The sequence below is a fragment of the Podarcis pityusensis genome (genome assembly GCF_964106645.2).
Source record: "Podarcis pityusensis genome assembly, chromosome: 14".
NCBI classification, from domain to species: Eukaryota; Metazoa; Chordata; class Lepidosauria; order Squamata; family Lacertidae; genus Podarcis; species Podarcis pityusensis.
The window spans coordinates 25,787,841-25,811,257 of record NC_138039.1 but is presented as its reverse complement, the minus strand read 5'-3'; the positions used below and the strand labels follow the sequence as shown (position 1 = coordinate 25,811,257).

Below are 23,417 nucleotides of genomic sequence, written 5' to 3'. Positions count from 1 at the left end.
GAGCTTGGAAAGGCAGCCCCATTGAAAGGCAGCTTTGCATCTTGCCTAAACATGCTTGAGTCTGGGCTCTAGACACAGCCCCATAATATCCCAGCCCTGCCCCAGGCAAGGTCACAGGAGGGGTGGCAGGGAACCCAAATACCTCCCACACCTGGTCAGGATAATCTGTGCAGTCAAATTTAGCTGCAGGCAGAGAGGAAAAGCAGGAAGGCAGCCAGGTCCCTAGAAGTGGGGGAGGAAACTTGGTGCAGTCCTGAGCACAGGGCTTTGCAGGAGGGTCTTTGTTTTAAGGCCTTTATCTACTCCCCTGCATAAATATTTATCCTGACGGGGCAGGAGGATGGTTTCACAAGGGATTTGCAGCTGGTTTGCCCCCAAAGTCAAGAAGCGGGCAACTTTTGCACCATGCCACTGTAGCAACTCTTAGAGGTGTAATCCCATTGGTTACATTGACCCCAGGTAGACAGGAACCCCAGAGCTTTACCTCTGACACAGTGCTCTGTTCATCAGGGTTTACTAGGATGACTGTGTCCAGGTCCTCGCTCTGGTGGTGGAGGGTCCTCTGACCTAGGGAGACAGTAGAAAAGGCTATGTTCAAAACACGTGCTCATAGTCAGAGCCCAAGGGCAAAACAACTGCCTTCAGAACCAGGCCATTGTGGCTATCCAGGAGAAGCTGGAAGGGCTGGCAGTTTCCAAGCTGGCTTCAGCTTTCCCTGCCCTCTTCCTGGGGGAAGTGACCTCCAGTACAGTAGCCCAGACCAGCTACTTTTGAACTCCCACCCCAGGGAAGCTGCAGGAAGATTCCTTGGTGAGTGGCTTCAAACAACAAATGAAAACCAAACTAGACCAATACATTTTGGCACAGGCAGTATTGCTCTGCACAGTTTATGCTAGCCATTTGGGGGGCTGACTTCAGCTTTCATTGGGACGGAAAGTGATTTGCTTTAGGGCTAAAAGGCTGCTCTGGAGTCCTGCAAATTTGAGATGGGTGCTGATGAGGAAGCTTCTTCCAGCACTGCTGGATGTGCAGATGTGTTTGGATGTTCAATGAGCAAGACATAAGCATGCCCATAGCATGGATCTTGCAAATGCTCTAGCTTCGGGCAGCCCCTCCCCACTCCTCAGAATTGTGCAGGCAGTTGTGAGTTTGGGAAATGAGCAGTGTGTGTGTGGTGAGGGTTCCTCATGAGCCTGCAGTAATCCTTGCAAAAGAGATGAGCTGCCCAACCCGGTACTTTCCCTGGGAGCCTGGGCTCCTGCTGCTGAGTTGTAAAACACTCCATGGGTTGAGCTCTGTGGCCAATTTAAAATGCATCCATTAAAAAAAAAAAAAGACAGACACACAGTGTGTGTGTGTGCGTGCGTGCGTGTGTGTGTGTGTGTGCGCGCGCGCACCCAGGATTTTGCACTACAGCAGCTGTTCCTGCTTGGCATCCATCGTACAGCAGCTGCTCTGGGCTCCAAGGACTGAGCTGAAGCCATGAGCTGCTCAACTCCCCTCCCCTCCCTGGCCCTTCCAGCTCTCTGTATTTCTCTATAGATGAAGATGGACAGAGGATTCTGAAAGGAGGGAGGGTGTTCGGGAAATGCTTTAAAGGAGGGAGGGTGTTCATAAAATGATTTTATGACAAAAATCAAGCACACCTTTCATTCTCTAGGGTCAAGCTCTGGAAAAAATGAGTCATGCTCATTGGAAGCATGAGGCTGCTTTGCCCAGCACTGTGTGACTAGCAACCCAGGAACTCCTTAAGAAGTGAATGGATATACAAACAAATGTTCCTCCGAGCCACTAAACAAGGAGGTTGAGCCAGGCCAAAGCTGAGGACCACTTCTCCCCAAAGGCCTCTGTTTAGGAAACCATCTCCCTCTCTCCCTCTGCTGCATCCCCTTCCTCCTTCCTTCCAGAGTCTCTTGGGAATGCCCCCTCACTTGCCTTGCAAAGAGGATGCAAAACCTCTTGTCAATATACATTTGCTGAGCAACGGTTCCCCCCACCCCCACTTAATTTTCTTCTGTTCCCAATCCCAAGGCACCCAGAAAGTGGTGGGAGGGGTGTGGGTGTCTTGCCACTGAACCTGCAGCATTTCATGGATTGCAGGTATCGCAGAGGAGGATGCTCACCACACTGCCACTGGTCCTCTCCCACTGAAGCCCAGCAGGGAGCGTTTCTGGTTGGCCTTGGCCTCTGTGCCTGGTCACCTGCACCAGCTTCAGACTAAGCCTTAAAGGACAAAGCTGGCCACCAGAGAGCACCCTGCCTGCCTCCAACCCTCTGTGGGCCTGCCCAGCTGCTGGCTGCTGCTGCAGCAATTCATGTCAGTAATCTCTCCCAGGAAAACAAAGCTTGGCTGCTTAGTATTCTGCTTGCATCAGAGGATTTCCTCTGCTCGCAGTTGATATTGCAAGAAGTGGGCAGGGGAAGGAGGCAGGCCAGGCAGGGGCGTGGAGAAGCCACTGGGTCAAGGACAGGTGTCCAGGAGATGGCAGCCTCTTGTTTGCTGGCCTTCCCACCCACCCCCCACCCCATCTCCCCTCCCCAGCAGATTCCAGAGGCCTTTGCAGAACTCCTGGCTGCTTCCACCATCTCCTGGTACCTGCAGCTTGCAGCCCATCTCTCCTTTCCTCTTGTACTCTCCTCTTGCAGGCCAAGCATCCCATCTGACAAATGCAAATGAGTTGGCCTGCTTACAAATGTGGACCAAACTAGGTTCTCCAATGCCCCAGTGGGAAGAAGCTGTAAAGGCCTCACAACCTGGTTTCAAGGCTGTCTATGTAAAGCTCCCCTGCAACACCTTTCAGGCCAAAGCTCTTCCAGGCAGCTTGCAAAAGATCTTTAAACCATAAAACAGTTTTTAAAGTATAAATGAAAGAATCCAGTTACAAAAACTAAAAACAGCAGCAGGGTAAAACCCACCTCACCACACTTCTAACAGAATGCAATCTGAAACAAGTAAGTTTTAAAGTCTCATTTTAAAATGAACAAAGATGTGGCCATGCAGACCTCTTTTGAGCAAGAATTCCAAAGATCCGGAGCCACTCCTAAAAAGGCCTCATCTCTAATGCCTGTTAGCCTGTTGTATCTGGCCACGAGCCTGCAAGGAAGGCTTCTGGGGCCCAGGCAGCTTCATATGCAGGTGGTCCATCAAATAAAACCAACATTCAAACCATTTATGGATGGAAAGGTCCAGATTAGCATTTTAAATTGAGCCCAGAAGCAAATCAGAGCTAAAGGCATTTGGTATGTAGTAGTGATGACTTATTTACTTATACTTTTAAAAAAGTAATTCTAAACTACTTAATATTTCAAAAATCTCTAAATAGTGTATGTTATATACAATATAAAATCTAAAATACAGCCAATAAGACAGACTAAACACCTAAATCAAGCAGAAATTTAAGGGGTTCATACCCATAAAACAGGGTCCAAACCTATGGGTCAGGGAAAGCCCAGGCTTGTTCTATGCTTTTTTATGCTCTCCTCCACATGCATTCTGTTTCATGTGAAGTCTCCATAGGCAGCCCCACATGGAGTGCATTACAGCAGTCTATTCATCTACTATAACATGCTCTACACAGGGGTCCCTTGGAAGAGTTTGATCAACTGATCTAAAGAAATCTAAGGGAACTGGAAATCTGACATCTCCTCAATACCCTGCCTGGCCCTTGAGACATGGTGCACCAGATCAAGACGTTAGATGGCGCTAGAGCTCTGGACTAAGCCATGCATACTGTGGCTGGGAGTTCTTTGCATCCTCCCTGCCCATAGTTAAATTTATTGCAAGAAAACCGCAGCCCCACCTCTACTTCTGCCTTCAAACACCCATGCAAATGGGTTAGGGTTCCACTCTTGCCCTTTGGAGAGGGGGCAGACTAGAAGCTGGGCAACGAGAGAACCCTTGGCCCTGCGAGTGGGCAGGAACTCCTCTCCTTGTGGCTGACAATGTGTGCCAGGCCAATGGCTCCAGCAGGGCCAGACAAAGCACAAAGCCATCATCTGTTCTGGATTCCTGCATACCATTCTGATGGCTGCTGGGATTTGGCTCTGTGGCCGACCACGTGAAAAAAAAGAGAGTTTGGCCCTGGAGGGGGGCAGTTTTGCCACTGTCCATTCGCTTCTTGGCACTGCCCAGAAACCTGTGGGGCTCAACTGATGAGCCCCCACTCTTTTTCCAGGAAGATGTCCACTCCCTTTCTGAATCTGCTGGTGGTGGCCTGCCTTTGCAGCACTTCGCAGCAACTAGACCTACCTGTAGGGTGACCTGTCAGTAGCTGATGGGTCAAAGAGAACTAGAAAAACAAGAGTCACCCACCCCCAAATGCCTAGGAATCTCTGACTGTGGTAGGAGCAGTGATGTCAGCTTTGCAAGGCAGGTGGGTGGCACCCACACAGAGGAGGGAGCGCAGACGCAAGGTGGGTGACCTAGTGAGCCTTCAGGTAATGTTTTTGTAGATGGAGCCACTCAACTCCTGCAGTCCTCATCTGACTCATCTCCTTGCATTTGAACAATTCTCATCCTAAAGGAGGGGCTGCACATGGACTAGATTTTTTTAACTTGTTCATTAATAAACTGCTCAGAGAAGTCATGCAAGCTTTGGGGATTTGATGCTACTGAGATGTGGGTGACCCCCAACTCTATATTTCCTTCCCATCTAAATCCATTCTCCCCCCCCCCAACTCCTACATTAGCATTTGCAGTTAGCATTGGATCAGAAAAGGGCTAACAAAATGATGCTTAATCCCAACAAGACAGATGTTTTCCTAGTCACAGAATGGCAGCTCAGGGAATGGGGATTCAGTCTGCCTTGGCTGAAGCTGCATCCCCCTTGAAAGCTCAGGTTTGCAGCTTGGAATGCTTCTGGATCCAGCCTTGGACACAGATGTCCAGGTCCTGGCGATGTCCAGGAGCAGCTTTGCTCAGGTGAGATCAGTGGGCCAATTGCATATGGTGAATTCCTTTTGAGGGATCTTTAGGAAAGTGGGGGGAGGGGGAATCGCCCTATATTGTAATGACTTGGAATATTGTGTACCGTTCTGGTTTCTGTGCCTCAAAAAGGCCGTTGGAGAGCTGGAAAAGGTGCAGAAATGGGCAACCCGAACGAAGGAGAGAAGGGGTTGGCACAACTCTCCTATACAGAAAGGTGACATAGTTTAGGGGGTGTTCTGCCAAAGTGATCCATTGAAATGAATAAACTAGGTAGTCAGGTTTAATAATGTCAGCCCTCTAAATCTTTTTAGTTTAAGAAAAGGGTAAGCAGTGTGTGTGTTGGGAGGGAGGGAGGGAGGGAGGGAGAGAGAGGGAGAGAGAGAGAGAGAGAGATATGTGCTAAAGAGATATAAAATTCAGCATGGTATGGCAAAATTAGATACAGAGAAGATTTCTTCCTTTCTCATGAAACCAGCGGGGTCATTCAATAAGGCTGAATGTTGGATGATTCAGGACAGACAAAAGGAAGGCCTTCTTCCCAAAATATATAGTGGAACCATGGAATTTGATGTCCCAAGATGTTCACCAATGCTCTGAATGAGAATTATTAAACAAACCCATGAACGCTCTTTATGGCTACCAGTCAGGCTAGCTGTACACAAACCTCCATGATCAAATGATTCTGAATACCTGGGGCTGGACCTCTGAGAAACAAGATGCTGGCCTAGACGTCTTATGTACTTGTAACTCCATTTAAAGTTTTAAATTTAAATTCTCCTCAGTTGGCTGCAAAATACAAAACTATTTTGGGGCTTTAGGAACAAAACCCAGTTCTAGTACTTTATCATATACTTAGGGAAAGTCTCCCTTTCTTTCCTTTCCGCGCAGTCTTTCAAGGTAGCTAAGAGCATTTTAAGAGGGTACATCTTCTTGGAGGGCATTTGGAGGAGAGGTCCGATTGCTGCTATTAAATGTTGCTTAGTGATTTGTTGTTCTTTTAATGGACTGTGTTTTTTATGGATTCTTATTTACTTGTTTTATTGGGAATTACTCTGTAGCTTAGGGAAATAATACAAAGTTTTTAAAAATACCACGAAGAAAGCAGCCTTAAAATGATCGAGTACAGGAACTCCAGAGTTCATGAGTCTCCAGAACTCCATGAGGCGTGCCTTTGGGAATGCAAAATTATTTGCATCAGGGGTGCAAAATCCACTCCAAAATTTGCATAGCAGGTTGGCCTCCTACACTCGGTCTACTCTGACTACTTTGGAACCACAGTGGAAGCAGTTGCCTTATACAGAACCAGACCAATGGGGTCCACCAAACTCAGTTTTTTATACACTGATTGGCAACAATGAGACTCCATGATGTCAGGGGACATTCCCAGGTCTACCTGAAGATGTCATCAAGGACTAAGCTTGGGACCTTTTGCAGACAAAGGAGGTGATCTAATGACTGAGGCACTACTACCCTTCACCTTTCAGAGCTGGAGAAGCAGGGAAGCGATTCTGGATGCAAACTCTGGCTGTATCCTTCTGCATAACTAACCCAGTCCTCACCCTCAGAGGTAATTGCACTGTACCTTGGCCTTTATGCCTGGAGGAGGAAAAAAATTAAGAATTCAGTCCTACACACACTTACCTGGAAGTAAGTTCCAGATAATTCAATGTGGCTTACTTCTGAGTAGCCAAGCCTAGGGTTGCAACCAGGCCTCCTGGCTCCCTGTAATGCCCTGCAACCTTTGGCAATCAAATTGATATTCTTCTCTAGTGTTGAAGCGTTTGCAATGGATGGCCACAGGATGCCACTGGAAGCTTCTGCATGAGGAAGCAGCATCCCCACCCCAAGATTTGGCTTCCATTCCATTCTGCCTGATAAAGAGGGTTGTATGACTCAAAAGCCTGTATCTCCTCCATACCAGCCAGCTGATCCAATAAAGATAATGCCTTGCTTAGGGCACAATCCAGCCAAAGCTAAGCACCTTTAAGCCCCACTGATTTGTTCTTAGACAGATGTTCCTGTAGCTTCAGATAGTGACTTTCACAGATTGTCCACATGCAGGAAGAAAAGCCTTCCATCAGCAGGAGGCTTCTGGGGCCTCCTTTCTTTGGCTCAGCCAGGATGGTCCAGGCCAGACAAAAGGAAGGACTCCTTCACACAGCAGCACAGAGTTAAACCCTGAAATTCACTCCTAGGAGAGGCAGTGATGGTGGTCACAAATGGGGAAAACTTGAAAAGAGGAGTGGACAACTTCATGGAGGGGGATAAGGTTACCAATTAGTGCAAGCACAAATGGCTGTGTTCTCCCTCCAGGGTCAGGATGCTGAGGAAATGTGGAGGAGCACTGTGCTCTTGTCCTGCTTTTGAGCTTCCCCTTGGGGCACCTGCTTGGCCATTGTGAAAACAGAGTACAGTACCAGCTGAGCCCCCTTAGGCCTGATCTTGCAGCTGCAGGGCTCCTCTAAAGTGCTTAAGACCCTTGATGTGGGAAGGGGCTTCCAAGAGGCAGTGGGACTGGGGGGGGGGGGTCAGAGAGAGAGAGAGCTTGACCTGACTGGCAGACAAGATGATGCTTGGCACCGTGCTGCTGGCATCCTCACTGGCACCAGAGGGTGGGGCACCCATGTTGGAAGAAGAGGGGGAACTCCACGGGACTAAGCTGAGACATCTGAGCAGCAACGCGGGGAACGACGGGGGCTGGGCAAGCAGGCCAGCAGAAAGCATGTGCGGGGGGGGGGGGGCAGTGCTTCTTTCCAATCCATCTCCGGCATCTCCGGCAGCGTTCAAGAGCTCTTGGAGAACATCCCCCCTCCCGCACCGCTTCTGGAAGCATCGGTGTCTGAGAAGGCGGGGGCTGGTCCCGGAGGAGGCGTGCTCCCAAGGGGTCCGGCAGGCCGGAGGCCGCCAAGCTGACTCCCTGCGCCCCCCACCCCCACCCCACGCGGCACTTGGAGCAGGCGGGCGCCAGCTGCAAAATTTGCCGCAGTGTGCGCGCCTCGCGTGCGCGCTCAAGAGCCTCCGCCACCGCGTCCCCCCTCCCCGGCAAAGGCGAAAGGGGGCGCTGGCCGGACCCTTTCCCGGAGGCCTTGATGGGCAGGCTAGCTAGCCAGCCTGCGAGCTGCCCCTTCCGGAGCAAAAGCACCAGCGCCTCCGCCTTCCAGTCCCAGGAGGGCTAGCTGGCCCATCTGCCCAAGACCAGTCCGCCCCCCCCCCCCCGGGCAGGGATACCCCTCGGGGCACGTCCCCGCGGGGGGAAGCAATGAAGCCCGGGGGGGGCGGGCAGCACCTGCGTACGAGGATGCTGCTGCGCCCCCTCCCTCCTCTCCCCACTCCGCTCCCTTCCGGAGGTCGGGCATGCGGGGTGCAGCCCCCCTTCCGTCCCCCGACGGGCCTCCTCTCGGCCCGTGCGATGCACGTAGGGCTCTGGCCACCCTCGTCCTCCCAGGATCCTACCCCTCTGGCCGGCTGGCCGGCCGCGGCCGGTCCCATCCCCGCTCCCCCCACCCCATGCACGTACCCGGTGAGGTGGCGACAAGTCCCTCCGCCCTCGGCTGCCCTCCGCGACGATGCCGGCTGGGCCTGGGCTGCGCCAGGCAGCTGCTGTCAGTGCAAAGCGGCGGCGGCGAAGTGGGGGGGAGGAGGGGGCGGAGCTGCTCCCCCCCCGCCCCGGCAGCCTTAACCCCTCGTGAGCCGCGGCAAGGCCCAAAGCCTCCGAACTGCCCAAGCACACGACTGAGCAGGAAAGGGGCAAGAGAGGGCTGGAAGTGGGGGGCGTTGCACGGCTCTTCCGCAGAACAGGAGCTCGCTCAGGTTGTGGATGCAAAAGGAGCCACTCCACTTCCCTCTTGCAAGACCTGGGGAAGGGGAGCCCGCAAGTGCTGTTCTAGAGGATGCATCAACAGTGCAGTCAAGTCGTCTCCAAATTAAGTCCCGTTGTTTCCAATGGGGCTTTCTCCCAAGTCACCGAAACGGGCTGCTGTGAAAATGGAAGAGAAGCCAGATTCCCTGGGAAATGTGGGGAGCTGTTTCCACACAAGAAAATGATGCCCAACTGCAGAGAGAATTATTTTTTTTGGGGGGGGGAGCAGGATTTGGCATGCCTGAGCTGAGCCCCCATTTGGATGTGCTTTAGCATACATCCAATGTCACTATCTGGTGCCCAAAGGGAACCACAACAGGAGGCATCCTCCCATCATTAAACCATGCTTGGCTGTCATCTTGGGCCTGGAAATGAACGTACAGATCCCATATGATTAAGAGAACCGAAATGAATTACAGGTCCTCTTAACCCCAGTTGCTGCCCAGAGGGTCTGCTAAGCTCTGCCAGGCTGGTTGTAAATAAAAAGACAAGAGAGATGGGAGGAGTTTGGGGGCTTGAAGCAAGAAGTTCCACTTCTGTGGCCAGGAAGCCACTCTGGCCTGGGAGTGCTGTTCATGGCTGTTGGAAGGATTTGCTGGCCTGGAAGGAAGAGGAGGTGTTGCCACATTCAGAGCAATTGGCAACAGGAAGCCTTTCAACTGGCCAGGCCAAGTATGTGCTTGGCCACTCCTGCTATAGCTTCTGCCTGTCAAGCCCAGCTCAAATCTGGTCTAAATTAAGGTGTCCAGGGAGATGTCCAACCTAGTCCAGGCAAGGGATGCATTTAGTGGACTAGTTCTGCTAAGGTTAACAAGAACAGGAAAGCAGTTAAACTGTTGCTGTTCTTACTGATTAATTAATTTATATGTAGCACCACCATTAAGAAATCACCATTAACAAACACTAATTCTTAATGTTGCCATTTCTGAGGTCTTATTCTTCTTTTGTGTAGAGGCTGGCCTGTTCATCTTACTCAAGATGTGGAAGATCAGATATTGTCCCAGAATATCTCTAGCAGTGGCAAACACACTTGAGTTGTGCTTCTCTGTCCAGCACTGAGAAAGCTGAACAGGGAGACTGGGACATCATCTCCATCAGTATAATGCATTCCAGCGAATGCAGCAAAACTCCAGGAAATTAAGACGTCTACAGAACAGGATATCCAGCTGATTCCTGACAAATGACCAGCACATAAAAGCTTGGTGCCTGTGAGGGTAGAGGTGTGATTTTCAGCTTGGGAAATACATTTGTGTCTTAGAAGGGCTTTGTATATAATGGAATTCCAGCCTCTTCGTGCAAGAGAGTAATAGGGAAAATTTCATGCCTCACCTACAGGAGTTGACAGGTGCCTATAACTGACTTGGAAGTGCATGTACTGAGCTGCAATGAGTACACAATCCAGGGAGGTTCTATATGGAAGAGTGTGATACTGGCTTATCTCATAAGAAACAACAATTGCAAAGAATATTACTTCACCCCAACTCCCCAATAAACATTGTATAGGTGTGTCATCCTCCTTCCCTCTCTTCGCAAAGATCAGGGGTGAGTACAGATTTGCATGAAGGCAAAACAGCACCATCCACTAGGGATGGGTGGGTATCATTATTTCAGTTTATCAGTTTTCCAATCTTAAATTCAGATTTCCACAGATTAAATTCAGATTTCAGATTGCTTCATATCCACGGAACCTGTGGTCAGTTGGAAAAGAAAACTGGAGGGGAGCAAATAAGGCATAATGAGAGTAGGAGGTGGGCAGCTTGGCCTCTGTGCTGCTGTCTCCTCCTCCAGTCTCTCGTGATCCATTTCTCTCCAGCAAAAGAGAGACACCCAGATACAGAAAGGACAGAGTTGACCATTGTGTTGATAGGCTAAATTGCTCGAGGGATGAAAGTGAGAGTGACCTATAGAAATTAATGGAAAAGTCCAATATTTTAATATAGATAGATTTGGGCAGCAGTGTGTCCACCCACCCTCCAAAAAAATGTTAGAGCAGAAACTCTTTCCTTTGTTGCAAATTCATTTCTTATTTAGTGTGAAACATTTTTAAATTATCCCTGCTAATACAAACTCCAAAGCAAATACTGTTCATTAACCCCTTGACAGGGGTTGTGGCTAGCAGGGAGTGGCAGCACAGCTCACACTGAATCCTACGGTTTCCAAAAATAGGGGTCTAATACTTGTCCACAGCTGTTAGGCCCCTGTTGCAGGTTGGGTGGAAGCTGAGAGTGCAGCTTACACTTTTGCCATGATATCCATCATTTTATGCTTGCATTGCAGATTGAGCTGGGAAGCATTAAACAAGGAGCAGCTCAGTGTTACACCCCTATTGCTGACTGGAAGACTGTGGCAGGACAGAGTAGTGTATGGCAGACCTTCAATGCTCTTAATATTTCAGGTCACCAGCAGGGCTGAGGCAGATTTGGATTCTCATATTTGTCAGGTTGCAGCAAATCTGTCATGCGCTTAACTCTCCACCGTGGCCTAGCCAAGCACTCAGCTGTGTGTAGAAGATGTGGGACATTAGCAGCCAAACTTTAGAAATACATATTCTTGCTAGTTAGCATGAGAAGGGGCTAACACCACAGAGCTGTATTGTTGACAGGCAGATACTCAGACCATAGAAATACAATTGGTAGACATCTGTGTGATGTCATTTCTCCCTCTTCTGCTGTAGAAGGAGCATGTAGCATTTCCTGCTTCTTCCTCCCTCCCTCCCTTTCTTTCTTTGACAAGCATTGGATACAGACAAACCTCCACTTGCTCCAGCTATAGGCTGAAGCTGGTTATACTGTAGATATGAATACATGTTTTGCCTGCATAGTTTTTACTGCTGCCTTTATTGTGAACCAGTGGAAGGTTATAAAGGAAGTAAATATTGTTTTAAACTTACTTTACAAGTTGTTTCTTGATTCTTTGTTAAGTGGGGTAAGAAATAGAAAACCAGGTTATTTCATAGCTGAACTTGCTCAAAAGTAGGCTTTACAGTGGACTTTAAAAGTAGGCATTGAAGTAGACCCTCCTTCTTTGGAGCTTTTTAAGCAGAGGTTGGATGACCATCTGTCATGGATGCTTTAGCTGAGATTCCTGCATTGCAAGGGGGTTGGACTAGATGACCCTTGGGATTCCTTCCAACTCTACAATTCTATGATTCTACAGCCTAATTCTTATGCTTTAAATTTTTGCTGCCAAGGATGGGATTTTAAAACTCTGTTCAACCTACACACGTGGGAGCCAAAAGGGATAAATTGCAGTTAATATATCCTCTCCTACCCATAAAACTCATCCTACAGAAGCCTCCCGTTCCATTGACTTGCATGGAGACTTTGAAATGTTAAACAGGTGATGACACATGAGCTGAAATCTCCAGGGATCTTGCAGACCAGAACCTGTTAGAAGCAAGATTGAGCTCTGTGTAGATCTAGCCATGAACCAAAGGCCAGGATACCATGGGTAATGAGCTGCACACAAACTCCTGACTCTCTTGCTATCCTTCCATGAAGGGAAAGCATCAGGAGACAGGCCTGTTTACATCCTTTCCTGCATCTCTGACTTCTCGCATTCTTCAGGGTTGTCCCTCCTTGCTTTACACAAGCTGCTTCCCCAATTATTTCATCAGCACTGTCCATGGTTGCATGCAAGGAAGTGGATGTCAGTCACTAAAGCTTAGAATAATAAATGAGACAACAACAAAGAGTGTTGTGGCACCTTAAAGATGGAAGTGCAACACTCTTTCTTGACATCTCTTTCTTTCTTAGTTCAGTTTGCTCTTTGAGATGTAGCAACATCCTTCCATGAATTACGGTAACTCCTGTGGTTCTGAAGTCTCTTTTCCATGGCTACCTCTTCTCAGGTTTCTCCTTCCATTTGGAGACTTGATAGTTCTCTGTTCTCAGCCCCCTCCCTTTGTTCCTTCTAAGCTACCTCTGTGGTGTTATGCTGATGATATCTAGCTTGATCTTTCCACCCGTCTATTCCTATTCCTACCTGAGAGGTGCCAGAACTGAGCCCTGGTTGTAGGAGATGTTGGCTCAGAAGAAGCAGAGCTCCAGCTGCCACCACCCTGCTTCCGTCTCCTCAGGATGCCTACCATGACCCTGAACCCAAGCAGTTACCAGGAATCTTGAAGCAGAAGTGGAGAAGCCTGCTGCACCAGGCATAGCAGGAATACAAACAGAAAAGGGGCTAAACTTCAATCCCCAACAATGAGCCTTAGTCTGTATCTGACCCCCCTGTCACAGACAACTCCACAAAGACAGCACTTCCGGAGCCTGATTCTCACAAGGAACCCTTGACACCCCACCCCTACCCCACTCTCAAACACGGGTGATATAGAAAGCGGGAGAGGATGATGATGATGATAATAATAATAATAATTATTAATAATTAATAATTAATAATTAATAATTATGATAATTATGATAATTTGTTTATTTATATGCCACTCATCTGGATTCAGTTACCCCAGCCACTCTCAAGGTAACAGGGTGATAGCTGGGATTCAGGCCAAAGGACTGGCGTCAGGGAGTCTCCACTCTTGAGGATCTGGGGGAGAGACTGAAGGAGTGGGGAGATCAGGCCCAAGACCAGGGGTCCTCAAACTACGGTCCGTGGGCTGGATCTGGCCCGCCAGGGTCCTAAAACTGACCCGCCCAGCCATTGCAGAACCCAAAGGAGAGGAGGAAGTGGGGGAGGGGAGAAAAGGAGGGTGTTTATGAGGCGCCGGCTCTTCATTCATGCAGCAGTGGAGCTGAGGAGAGGCGCGCACGGGGCGAGAGAGAGGCGACTGAGGGAGAGGGAGGAGAAGCCACCACCGCTGCCGCTCCACAGACAGCAGCAGCGGGAGGAGCAGGAGCTGCCTCAGTGTGCCACCCTGCACCACTGCCGCCACCACCTGCCTCAGCCCTCCCACTCCTCCTCAGCCGGACTGCCCTCCTCCTATGAACGGTGGCGGGGGCGCAGTGGGGCCGGACCATGCAGTGGCAGCGGAGCCTCCTTCCTGTGAGGAGAAGTGGTGGTGGGGATCCGCCTACTCATCCCCCCCTCACTTGAATGGGCGGGTGTTTTATTTTTGGGGGGTGAAAGGTGAGGAGGGTTCTCCCCCCCCCACAATCACTTCCCTCCTAATAGTCGGGAAAGGAGGGGGTGAGTCGGATGTTTAGGGGGTGCTGTTGGGTGGGAGGTTGTGTGGAGCAAACACCCCCCTTCCCCAATGCTGTAAGTCTGGAAGGGCAAGCTGCGTGGTCTCCACTGCCAGCCCTCAACTGCCACAGCCTTGCGGTGGGATAGCAGGCATCTCTTTCCCTCCCTCCTGCTCCCACAGCAATATCTTGCCCTTTCCCCTTCAAAGGTGTGTGTATTGAAATGGGAGTTTGTGTGGAACAGCACATTTATGTAGCCTTCGGTGGCCCCACCCCAAAATATTATATGCAAATGCAGAAACTTTGAGAGGGGATCCCCCTACCCCACCTCACCCCTGGCTTGGGCCTGGCTTGTTTATGTTGATTAAAATTGTTCTTCATTTTAAATATTGTATTGTTTTTCCTGTTTTTTGTGCACTACAAATAAAATATGTGCAGTGTGTATAGGAATTAATTCATATTTTTTTCAGACTATAGTCTGGCCCCCAACAGTGTCCGAGGGACGGTGAACTGGCCCCCTGTTTAAAAAGTTTGAGGACCCCAGCCCAATACAAACATAAAATGTCAGTGGAGTGCAGCAACTCCAAGCTGCCCATTTGGAGCTGTCCATGGTGCTGCAACTGCAGCCTGAGGCTGCTTCCTAGCCCCCAACTTGGACCCCCCCCCCAACTTGGAGTAGCCCATTGTGCCCCATAGACTCTCCCTTGGGGCTGGGTCAGATGCCACTAGCATCCCAGTGCACTGTAGGAAAGAGTAAGGCTGGCAGCAGACAGAGCTCTGCTCCTATTTCTGAAGCCACCAGGAGACAGCACATCACCCCAGAAGCCTCCCTCAAAGCTGACAGTAGCTCTGGGCATAAATGCAAATCTCAAAAATTAAGATAAACAAGGTGGGCACTGACCTTTGACCTCTGATGAAAAATGTGCAAGATGACGCGTAACAAACAGTCTCAGTTGCTGATTAAGGTCACAGGAAGAGAGGTCAATGTCCCATGAGCGAAGACCTGTTGAGAGAAAGGGAGAGAGGAATGAGTTCATGTGCTCTCCTGGAAGAGACCAAAGCTGTACACTGATTAAGAGGAACACAGGCCTGGCTTGTACCTTGGGTGAGGAAGTGGGTTTGACCACCCAGTAGGAACAAGAGTCCTTTTCTGTGCATTGGATGCTTTGCTCCTTGGATGAGAGTCCAACTCTAGTCCAAGCTTCTACTGCCTAATCACTTTCCCAAAGCCCCTGAGCATCCTGATAGCCTCAGAGTTTGCTCTTTAATCCACGTAATCTATGAGGGCTAATCACCTTCCTATCCCAGCAGGGTGCTCAGTCTGTCCTTCCAAACAGCAGTTTAGCCTCTCCAGGTAATCCATGTGGCTTCCCCATCATGCGGTGGGAGTCACCTTCAGGTCCATGAGTTGAGTTTCTTCCACACTGTCCAGAGAATATTCCTTCATAGGGACTGTTTGCCTCAGCCACCTGGCACTATGGAAAGCTGAAGAATGGGCTTGTGTATGTCCTATTTCATTTAGCACAGATTTATACTACACTGCAGTGATGTACACTGCACTGACCAGCTTCATCAATGCTGATCAGCTTCATCGATGTTGCCTTGCTGACCAAAGCAGTTTTAGTCCTAAAAGCAGGCTGGAAGTGAGATGAAATAAGTCCATATCATCAGCACCATTTAGGAATATTTGGAGCCAGGTCCTTACCACCAATTCAAGCACCTGTATCAATGAGTAAGGCTGGACACACAAAGAACTGGAAGGTACCTCAGCTCAGCCCCACTTGTCAGTCTACTGCTAAAGCATTTATGATGGGTGACCATACAACTTGCACTAAAAAAACCTATAATTAAGGAGAGCCCCCCACCTTCCAAGGCAGTCTCTTCCACCATTGAAAGCTCATTCTAATGGTTAGTAGAAATCCTATAATTTTAACCTATTAGTTCGGGTCCTATTCTCTGGAGAAATAAATTGCTCCATTATCTATGTGACACTCTTTAAGTATATGAACATGGTTTTGTCTCATCTCACCTCTTAATGGTCTCTTCTCCTGGCTAAACATACCCACCTCCTTCATCTTTTCCTCACAGGATGTGGTTCCCAGGGGCCTCACCATCTTTGTTGCCCATTTCTGGGCACACTCCAGTTGGGAACTCCTTCAGCTGCTGTGCCCACCACAGCTGGACACAGGTAGGTCTAGATGAGGTCTGACCAAAGCAGAATAGGGTGCCATCATTAGTTTTGTGGTGTGGACATTTTATACATTGGTTAATGCAGTCTAGAATTGTATTGGCCTTTTTAGTTACTGCATTGGATTGCTGATTTATATTTAGCTCATGGTGATGGTCCAAGGAAGGTTTATTTGGCAGCAGCTTCCAACAGAGCACAGAAGTGGGAAACTTTGTCTCTCCATGCATCCTGCCTTCACCCTCTGGCTGCAACAACTGAAACTCATCCAAGCAAGTGCTACCAGATGCAGTCAAGGCAGCAGCCCATATTTTTGCAGTATTCAAAGCAGAACCCAATTTGAAGTTATTTGCAAGTAAATTACAGTGGGCTACTGAAGATTTATGACCACAAGCTCCCTGGAGTACCAGGGGACTGACCTGGAGCTAAAGTATTTATTTTTTCTAACACTATTGGGCTTAATTTGTTTGAATAGACCGGGGGGGGGGGAGAATACCTTTCAGTGCAATGGGGCACCCTGAATGAAATGCATCTCTTCTGCCCTGGGCTATCCAGTCTCAGGTTCTGCTCAAAATTGTACACAGAATATTCCAATTTCAGTAAGGACTAAAGGAACTGGGACAATAAAGAATGAAACTGGGACCACCCAAGACAGGCTCTCTGGCTGTCATTTCTACGGTTATTTAAAATGTACAAGACATACACACAAGAAGCATGTATGCTCAATTTGATAATGATAGAACAATTTAAGACCAAACAATATGTACCAATTTAAGTTGCATACATTGTAATCTATACTCCATACAAAACAGATTTCCTCATTATGTTCCCTAACATTCAGCTTATCATGGTGCTGCTTGAATGAATGAAGTGAAATAGTGGGAATCAGGAAAACGTCCCTCAAGGACCTTCCAGTCTTCCTTGAATTTAGGAGAGGAGCTAAAAGTTATTTTTTTAAAAAGCTATTTTTATTAAAGCTTGAAAAACAAACAAGGAATAAACAATATAAAGAATTCAGCATTAAATTTCCAGCATTTTTAAACATAAAAGCTAAAATAAATAAGTTACAGAAAAAGAAGGAAAAAAGAAAAGATTTCCAATTCTCCATCTATTAGTTTTAAAAGCTTGTGCAAAAACTTACTCCACAATAACATCCAACTCTTCTACTTTACATAAACCAACTTTTTTCAGTCTTCAAAATGTCAACAATGATTTTTCTCTAACATGTCAACTTTGCAATCTCGGCCAAATCCATTAATTTCAATAACCATTCTTTCATAGTAGGTAATAGTAAGTTCTTCTGTCTTTGTTGTGCTTATTAAAATCTCACTGCTGTGATCATATATTGTATTCCATATTCTTTTTCTAGTTGTACAGCCATTAGTCCCAGCAGGAAGAGTTCTGGTTTCAGGTGAACAAGAGGAGCAAATAGTTCTGAATAGGTGTCAGAGGTCAGTAATGGATTGGATGGGGGCTTATATACTATGTGAGTCCAGGCAAGACAGAACTGCTTTTTAGAGGAATTTCATCTAAGCCAGAATGGTATAGAAGTTAAAGTGTCAGACTAGGACTTGGGAGACCAGGGTTCAAATCCCCAATTGGCCATGATGCTCACTGGGTAACCAGGGGCCATCACTGCTTCTCAACCTAACCTACCTCACAAGGCTGTTGTGGGAGTTAAATGAAGGAGGAGGGGCATGATGTATACCACCTCATACTCCATGGAGGAAATGGAGAGTTATAAATGCAATAAATTAAGAAACAAATAAAATGTGACTAGGAAGACAGTTTTGGCCTATTCGGAATGGGACTATACACCCCTTAAGGATCAAGCCCAGAATTTTGGAGTGCTGTTAAATCCTTCTAATAATTTGGATATCCTGGGGCATCTGCATCATCAGACTAGTCAGGTTCACTAGCTGTGACCCCTTGCCACTATTGCCCATACTATGCCCATCTATCTTTAGATTATATTTGAAGACAATGCAGAAATGTAAAATGCTGCAGTTTAGGTTATTGCTTGGTACTAGTAATGAGGAACACACCATTATGTTCAAAAGTAGCTCCAGATTTCCCACTTCCCCCAGGTAAACTGCTAGTTTTACCTTTTAAAATCATTTATGCCTTAGAACCTTGCTATCTGGAAGACCACCTACTCCTATGCAAACCTTCCTTTGCCTGCAGAAGCAAGGCAGGTGGTAGCTGGAGAGATTATGTCCCATCACTGCAACGCCCTCCATATACAGCTGCTCCACACGTTTGCTAAGTTTCCAGTGCCAGATAAAGACTGTTTCATTTGTAGGAGCTTTTCATGAGCAACATTTTAATTTTATTTGCTGAATTGTGTACAGCCTGTTTTATCTTCCCTGTTATGTTGTCCAACTTATTTTATTTCCACTGATCTTTTGAGTTAAAAATTAATAATAATGTGCTATTACATTTACATTGTGCTGTTTTACCAGTATTGTGCATTGCTTTAGAAACTTATTTAAATTTAAAAACAAGAGATATGTATTTTTGAAATTAAATAAGAATAAAGCAATGCCCTTCCAGACTTACAAAGACAGCCCCTCTCCACAAACCCTGCAGTGTAAGACTGCTTTAAAAGGATTCAGCCAACCACAGGGGAGGAAAAGAAAAGAAAAGGAGGTGATTTCCATATGTCCAAAGGAGGAGTCAACCACAGTGGCAATTCCTCTTTCATTCCCTTGAAATGACCCATCCACATTGACAAGGTGCTACAAATATCACCCTAAGGAGAGACAAGAGGGCTGCCTTTACTCCATTCCTGGAGAATGCCAGGTAAGAAAAGAGCCCTCACCTACTTCCTGCTCACCAAGGAGGCACTTTCATGCTGCTCCTGCTTCACACTCACTGCAGAGAGAAAGTCCAGGAACTAGCAGGAAAGAAAGCTGCACTGCAGCACCAACTACACACCACAGCAGCAGCCGCAACAGCAGCAGCAGCCACTACCTGCCTCTTTCCAAGCTTGCCAGCTTGCTTCCATCTGCTCCCCTTATGTGCAGCAAGAAAGATGTGGGTTTCCCATAAGTTGCTGAAAATCAGAGCTGCAACTAGGAGGTCCTTGAATAGCACTGCAGTGTCAATCCCATGACACTGATTTGCATTCTTGGGGGAGGGCCAATATGGGACATTTTGCTGGCAGCAGCTGGGCAAGCACCAGCCACACCCTCCAGGCTGCAGAGAAGAGGAACCTTCCTCACTTACCTGGATACATGGTCAGTGGGGTTGCATGCCTTTCCCCCCTGCCAGGCTGGAGTTCCTGAGGAGAGAGGGCATTAAGGGTTCCACCCCAGCTGTAAAGCCTTATTGGGAGTGCACTTACTGTCTCATTCCTTATGCCCTTTGCAGGAAAGATTACAGTATATACTTTGTATTTGTTTACTCCTAGCTTTATACTCCATCATTCCCATCAGTTCCAGCAGAAGCAGCAACATTGTGCCAGACAGAAATGCAACTACAAGTCAATTTTCTTAAGAAAAAGTCATACCAGACGAACTTCATCTACCTCCCCCATTTTACAGCTAACTTGATAGAACAGGGGGATGTTACAAGATGTAGTATAGCTTGTTTTCAGCAAGGCTTTCAACAAGCTCCTCCACAATATTCTTGTTGACAAGCTGCTAAAATGTGTGATAGACTAAGCTTGGGGACTCTTGGATTCAGGGGCAGAATAGAGACTTCCAGAACTCCTTATCCAACTCTTTAGACTTTCCCCAAGCCAAAACCCTCAAGGGCTCTGGATCCAGTTCCTCCTATAGGGCTTTTGCCTGGCTGAAATGTGTCCTTGAATTGTGTCAGTGGATGGAGAAGGGTGTGCGGGGAAATCATTGGCTTTATTGTGGCAGGGCTGTAGTCTATTGTACTAAGAAGAGTCACATCTGTTGCTCAACTCATTTTGCTTCTAGTCCTGCCCACCTTTGACAAACAGTTCCCAGAATGCTGCCTATGAAGGTTCCCCACCCCCACATGAAAGACCTGCTACTGTTATGCAGATGTGTAGCTGGTGGCTCAACAACTTTGTATAAAAGACTTGGACACAAAAGAGTAGAGAAAATGTTCATCAAATCAGCAGATAACACCAAGCCAACAAAATTCAAGGTGAGTCTAGCATGATGAAGAACTGGACCAAAGTAACAAATTTAATTTCAGCACAGATAAATGCAACATTATGCATTTAGGTAGGAAAATCAAGACACACAAGTACAGGGTGGAAAGCACCTGGCTTGACAGTAGAGCCAGGTTTCTTAGCACACCATGAGCTAAAAATGAGCCAGCAATGTGATGCCGCTACTAAAAAGGCTAATACAATTCTAGGCTACAACAGAAACATAGTGTCTGGATCACGAGAAGCTATGGGACCGCTAAATTCTGCTTTGGTCAGCCTTCAGCTGGAGTCCTGTACTTCTGGGCACTGCAGCAGTTTAAGAAGAAAGGACTAATAGACGAAAACGATGACAGTTCCCGGGCTCTCCCATAGATGACAGAGCAAATTTGTCTTCAGTTACTCCCGAACCGGCAAAATTAAAATGGCAAGAAGACTGACCGCCAGGTGGATCTTCCAGGGAGTAGCGCCTCGGGGGCTCCTGTCCAGGTAGCAGCGGGCAAGGAGAAGGCTCCGGCCAGAAGAAGCCGCCCCGCTCAGCGAGCTCCCTGGGCAGGTCCAGCGGCGGCGGCTGGGCCTGGCGACCCGCTTATCCTTCCTCCTCTTGGCGGCCAGTGTCCCGCCCCCTCCCCGCCACGGACTCTCCGGGGATGGGGACGCCACCGCGCTTGGGAATTCCGGCCCAGGGAGCGCCGCGCCAGGGCCAGATCCAACCGGTCACGCGCCCCTCAGGTGCTCCCGACGGCGGCGACACGGCAGGCCCTCTCCAGGGTGCTGAACGCGCAGGCGGCGGCTTCCGGCAGGCCTCCCCTTTACCTCCCTCCCTCCGCCCGTCCTTACCGCGCTCGAGGCTCCGGCGCAGCGTTTCCCGCTCTTGCTCGGTGCCGACCTCGCCGATCACGGCAAGCACCGCGTGGCCCCGCCGCTGCCTCCCCCGCCTCCCGCTGCCGGGCGCCGCCGGCGTCTCCATGGCGACAGGCCCGGCCGCCGGCGTCCCCATAGCAACTGGTTCCCAACTCCGCAGATGCCGCAGCAGCCTCCTGCGCGCGCCTCTTAAGGGGAGAGCCGGCCGCGCGAGGATTGGCTGCTCAGAACGCACGTGCCCCACGAGGCACTGGGGCGGGGATTCCCGTGGCCCCGCCCCCCGACGGCGTCCCCGCCCACCTACCCAGGCGTGCTTAGGATAAGCAGGGCGTGGGGCGGAGTCACAGAAGGGGCGGGGCCCGCGTCGAACGGGCTGGGAGGGGCGGGGCGGAATTGCATCTTCCTTCTCCTCTCCTGGAGAGATATACACGCTCCTTCCAGGACCCGAGGCGATCCCAGCCGCTGTCCTGAAGCCCAACAGGCTCTTATCTCTGTTAGTGGAGCCTCTTCCCCTACGCGCCAGGGTTTGATCCAGCTTTTGCTCCTGCTGCTGGGCTCCGGTGATGTATCCCCAGCCGGCACCGAGGAATGAGGGCGACCCTTCCCTCTTTCCATCGCGTGGGGCAAGGGAGAGCAAACCCCTTTGCCTGCCGCGAGAAGGCGATCCCTCCCCGCCGGCCCGAGGTCTGCCCCCCCCCTCCGTCAGGCCAGCGGCCTCCAAACGAGAAGAAGTGGGGAAGCTGCCTTGGCCCCCAGCTGCAGCGCCTGTCTACAATGCAGAATGAGGTGTGGCAACCTGCGGGGCTCCTGCAATTCTGGTGACCCTATAGCCCTCCTCCCTCAGAAGGGCAGCCCTGCCAGCCAGTTCCCCAACCTTCCTCTTTTACCTCCACGGTAGCAGCTGGTGTCCTTCCCCAAGGGGCTGCAGGTTCTTGGCAGGGCAGAAGGTGGTGCTGAGCATTGGGGGCTTCTTAGCTTAGAAAGAAGAAAGGCAGCAGAGGAGTGATAGATAATTATACATGGTGTGGAGAAAGGGGACAGCTGCCCTTTGCCTTCTTTCAAAATACTAGATCCTAGGGACATACAGTGAAGCTGAACACTGGAAGATTTAGGTCAGACAAAAGGAAGAATTTTTCACATGGCACGTAGTTAAATGATGGAATTCACTTCCACAACAATAATTTAATTAAAAAAATATTATTTATATGCTACCCATCTGACTGGGTTGCCCCAGCCACTCTGGGCAGTTTCTAGAAAATTATAAAACCACAGTAAAACATCACACACTATAGGCGTGGCGATGGATCAGAACTCAGATGCCTTTGAAAGGGAATAAGAAAATATGGAAGACAATCACCTTGTGTTTTGCCTGTTGTCGGACACTCCTTGGGGCACCTGATGGGCCACTGTGGGAAATCAGATGCTGGACCAAATGAGTCCTCAACAGGGCACTTCCTATCTCTTTTTCTTCAAAGAACCTGAAGTGGGCTGCTAATTTAAGCCAGGAAACAGCACTGAGGGGAGAGCTTTTAATTCTCTCCCCCTGTCCTTTCCTCAATTGTAAGAATATTCCTAATAATAATAATGATAATTTATTTTTTGTACCCCACCCATCGGGCTGGGTTTCCCCAGCCACTCTGGGCGGCTTCCACCAAAGATTAAAAATACATTAAAATGTCACACATTAAAAACTTCCCTGAACAGGGCTGCCTTATGCTGGCATGTGCACCACTGAAGAGGAGGGTAAATACAAGCACCTGTTGCCCCACACCTTTTGCCAGAGGGAGACGACTTGGGACAGGTACAAATAGCATCTGTCCACCAGTGCAATTTCAGTCAATGTGGCAACTATTCTGAAGAAAATAAAAAGAAACCAGGTGATCAGATTATACACCTCCCACTTCCCATCTTTGTTGTAAAACAAGGAAGCAAAGGCAGCAATAGAACATGCAGGACCAAGGACAGTTCCCAACAGCAAAGAACTTGCTCCAAATTGGTTTCAAGAGCTAAGTACTCCTGATTTTCCATCTCCCAGTCTTATTGCCTTTCTCAGTCTTTTGGACAGTTCATATCTATATAGTATCTTTACTGCTATATCCTAGTTTGTTATTAACCAATAAATTATGTTCTGTATCAGGGCACACAGCTCCTCCGGATGGATGACCATGGGGCCTCTGGTGTTCCCTTGTGATCAGTGTCTGATTAATGCTTCAGACCAAAGACAAGACAGAGGCCTCCAGTTATAGATTATCTATCTGGTATTGATCCAGGATTAAATCCGTGTTCAGGGAGCTGGAGTCCAGCATCATATGAAGGGG

The 23,417-nt window shown here is 48.7% G+C and overlaps 1 protein-coding gene and 1 long non-coding RNA gene across 3 annotated transcripts in view; one reads left to right on the top strand and one right to left on the bottom strand.

The window, feature by feature from the left end:
* Nucleotides 1–21,207, bottom strand: part of MAP1A (microtubule associated protein 1A) — a 36,320-nt gene extending 15,113 nt beyond the window's left edge. The window contains exons 1-3 of one of the 2 annotated variants that reach the window (XM_080980145.1): nt 21,076–21,207; nt 14,826–14,927; nt 485–567 (exon numbers count right to left, since the gene is read on the bottom strand). In XM_080980145.1, coding sequence (XP_080836271.1) covers nt 485–567; nt 14,826–14,927; nt 21,076–21,205 — 315 coding nt within the window. In that variant the 5' untranslated portion in view covers nt 21,206–21,207. Of the gene's footprint in view, nt 1–484; nt 568–8,444; nt 8,566–14,825; nt 14,928–21,075 lie in introns of those variants that run through there. The other variant, XM_080980146.1, reaches the window with a different exon arrangement.
* On the top strand, nt 14,920–21,023 carry LOC308462505. Its single transcript, XR_013979185.1, has 4 exons — nt 14,920–15,029; nt 16,013–16,112; nt 17,479–17,560; nt 19,522–21,023. It is a non-coding gene; the product is annotated as an uncharacterized lncRNA (long non-coding RNA).
* Nucleotides 21,208–23,417: the final 2,210 nt, after the last annotated feature.